General features: G+C 45.4%; 1 gene segment (V, D, J or C); it reads left to right on the forward strand.

Moving 5' to 3' along the window:
• Positions 1-1,019: 1,019 nt before the first annotated feature.
• LOC102146279 (T cell receptor beta variable 7-2-like) lies at positions 1,020-3,084 on the forward strand. The segment is given in 3 exon segments: positions 1,020-1,115; positions 1,269-1,580; positions 2,235-3,084. Coding segments are annotated over 3 exon segments (432 nt in total).

Below are 3,084 nucleotides of genomic sequence, written 5' to 3' on the forward strand. Positions count from 1 at the left end.
ACAGAAAATTAAATGTAAAATATTAAAAAGTGAAGGAACAAGGAAAAAATTAAGTTTCTAGAATATCAGAAAGTATATAATGTTTTATTGAAATTTTTATTTTTTTCTTATATATAATTGAAGTTTCAGAAAGAGAAAATAGGGCAAATGGCCTGAGATGACTGTGTATATGATATTAGCTGAGAATGTTCCTGAGATGTTTGAGACCGAAATTCTTGTTCAAGAATTCAGATGAATTGCAAGACGAATAGGTAGGTCCTAGTGAAATTGCAGACCACAAATGACAAAGAGAAGATTTTAACAGCGGTCAAAAGGGAGAGATAAATATCTTTCAGTGGAATAGAATGAGAGAAATAGTTAAAGTCACGAAAGAGAATTAAAACTAACCGTTAAATCAGAATTGCAGTCCTCAGTTATTGAAGATTCAGATTGATTTAAAAAAAATCTATAGGACAGGAAAAGAAAATATGGAACACTAAAAAAATTCTGTGAGTTTGCCCCCAAGGTATCTTTTCTGAATTATAGTTAACGAGGGTGGGAAATGATCCCAGAAGAAAGGCATGAGGGCAGTTTATGAGGAAACCCATGTGATAGGGCAGTCCCGTTGGGCACGTGTGACTGGGGGAATGGAGGAGGCTGCGGCATGAATGGGGATGGCAGAGGGGACCCCGACTTGCAGGAAAGACAATGAGCTCACCCTTTGGTGCCTGGTGTTGGGGTTGCTGTTGGCACATCCTACAGAACGTGCCCAGCAGACAGAGGAGGGGCTGTGGGATGAGAAGGTGAACTCGGAGACGCAGCATGAAGCCTCTCGGTCCAGATAGTACAGGAGCCCAAAGCGATGTCCCATGCAAATAACGTTGTTTACAAGGAGCGTATAAATATTTAAAGTAATCATCCAAGTGTGTTCTAATATAAATCCTGTGTTCCTGAGGTCATGCAGATTGGGAGAGGAAGTGATGTCACTGTGGGAACTTCCGTGTAAGGACAGGGACGTCCCTCTTCCTCTGCTCCTGCTCACAATGACCCTGATCTGGTAAAGCTCCCATCCTGCCCTGACTCTGCCATGGGCACCAGGCTCCTCTGCTGGGCAGCCCTGTGCCTCCTGGGGGCAGGTGAGTACTCAGACACCAACCAGCCTCATTGTGTGTGGGGGGGTGTGTGTGTGTGTGCCGGGGGGTGTTTGTATGTGTGTGTGTGGAGGGGTGCGATTCGTGTGATGACTGAAATTGTTTCCCTTGTTCTGTTCCTAACTTGTGCCTCCACAGATCACACAGGTGCTGGAGTTTCCCAGTCCCCCAGGAACAAGGTCACAGAGGAGGGAAAGGATGTAGTGCTCAGGTGTGATCCAATTTCAGGTCATACCGCCCTTTATTGGTACCGACAGAGCCTGGGGAAGGGCCTGGAGTTTTTAATTTACTTCCAAGGCAACGATGCACCAGACAAATCAGGGCTGCCCAGTGGTCGGTTCTCTGCAGAGAGGACTGAGGGATCCGTCTCCACTCTGAAGATCCAGCGCACAGAGCAGGGGGACTCGGCCGTGTATCTCTGTGCCAGCAGCTTAGCCACAGCGTGGCACGGTCGCCTCCTTCCTGTTCACAAACCTCGTCCTTCTCTCTCCTTGCAGCATCTAGAGACCCTTAACAGAGGCTTCTCTTTGCTCCCCGCTCCCCGCTCCCTGTGGGAAACAAGTAGATTTGGACCTCAGCTGTCCTTTGGGTAGAAAGAGACCACAGATTCACCCCTAAGACACAGTAACTGTAAATGTGGGTGGTGGAAGCAATCGTGGCCCACTGGACTCTAGGAGTCTTCAGAGCCAGCTCACCGCTCTAAGGCAAGCACTGGGTGTCTTAGCCTTGGCCTTCAGGGCTGGGACATGCAGTTTTCTTTGGGGCCTGGGAGGTTGCTGCCCGCATACAGAAGCTTTGGGCATGGGCAAGGAACAGGCCTGTTCCCCTGCATGCATTCGGGCATCTGGCATCTGCAAGGTCTGAAGCTTCATCCACAGGTACATTTTTTCTTCTGAAGCCTCTTCTATCCCTGTCACATTGGAAGTTTTCTGCAGTACCAGAGCAAAACAATCTTCGTGTTTGACTTCAACATCCTTGTGGCTTTTGTGACAATTACTTGATGAATACAGCCATGATAACAATAAGACTTCGTTTCTTCTGCCTAGTGTAAGCAATGAGTGTTCTTTATTTTGTGTTCGTTTACCACTGCTCCTGTCTTGGGAGACTGAACCTTGTGTCCACTACTGCTCCAGTGTCAGCTTGGTTCCCTAGGAAATTGGGTTTCTAGAACCTGAATACTGACAAATAAGAATTGTACATATGTATACCATGTAACCTGCATTTTAAAATGTGTGTACATGGGCCTGTAATCCCAGCACTTTGGGAGGCCGAGGCAGGCAGATCACGAGGTTAGGAGATCGAGACCATCCTGGCTAACACGGTGAAACTCCGTCTCTACTAAAAATACAAAAAATTAGCCGGGTGTGGAGGCAGGCACCTGTAGTCCCAGCTACTTGGGAGGCTGAGGCAGGAGAATGGAGTGAACCCAGGAGGAGGAGCTTGCAGCGAGCTGAGATGGCGCCACTGCGCTCCAGCCTGGGCGACAGAGCAAGACTCTGTCTCAAAAAAATAAAAAATAAAAAAGTATGTACATGGTGCAGCGACTAAATCTAGCTAATTAACATATGCAGTACCTCAATCCTTATCCTTTCATGTGGTGAGAATACTTGAAATGTACTCTGTTAGCAATATTCCAGAATGCAATCCACTGTTACTAACTCTAGTCACTGTGTTCTACAATAGATCTTTTGAACTTCCTCCTCCTATTTGAGTGAAATTTTGTATCCTTTAACCAACATCTCCCCAGCACCCCATCTCCACCCCAGCCTCTGATGATTGTTGCTCTAGTCTTTTGATTTGAAATAATTTCCCTGAGGTCTTTAACTCAAGAAGATGGAGTTTTAAAAATAATAATGCTTATATTACTTTTGTTTTGTTTGTTATTTTACATATTGCAATATAGTTTTTTTGCAAATATAAATAAGTATATTGTAATAAAAATTCTTCAACTCTC

This window comes from Macaca fascicularis, chromosome 3, assembly GCF_037993035.2.
Source record: "Macaca fascicularis isolate 582-1 chromosome 3, T2T-MFA8v1.1".
NCBI classification, from domain to species: Eukaryota; Metazoa; Chordata; class Mammalia; order Primates; family Cercopithecidae; genus Macaca; species Macaca fascicularis.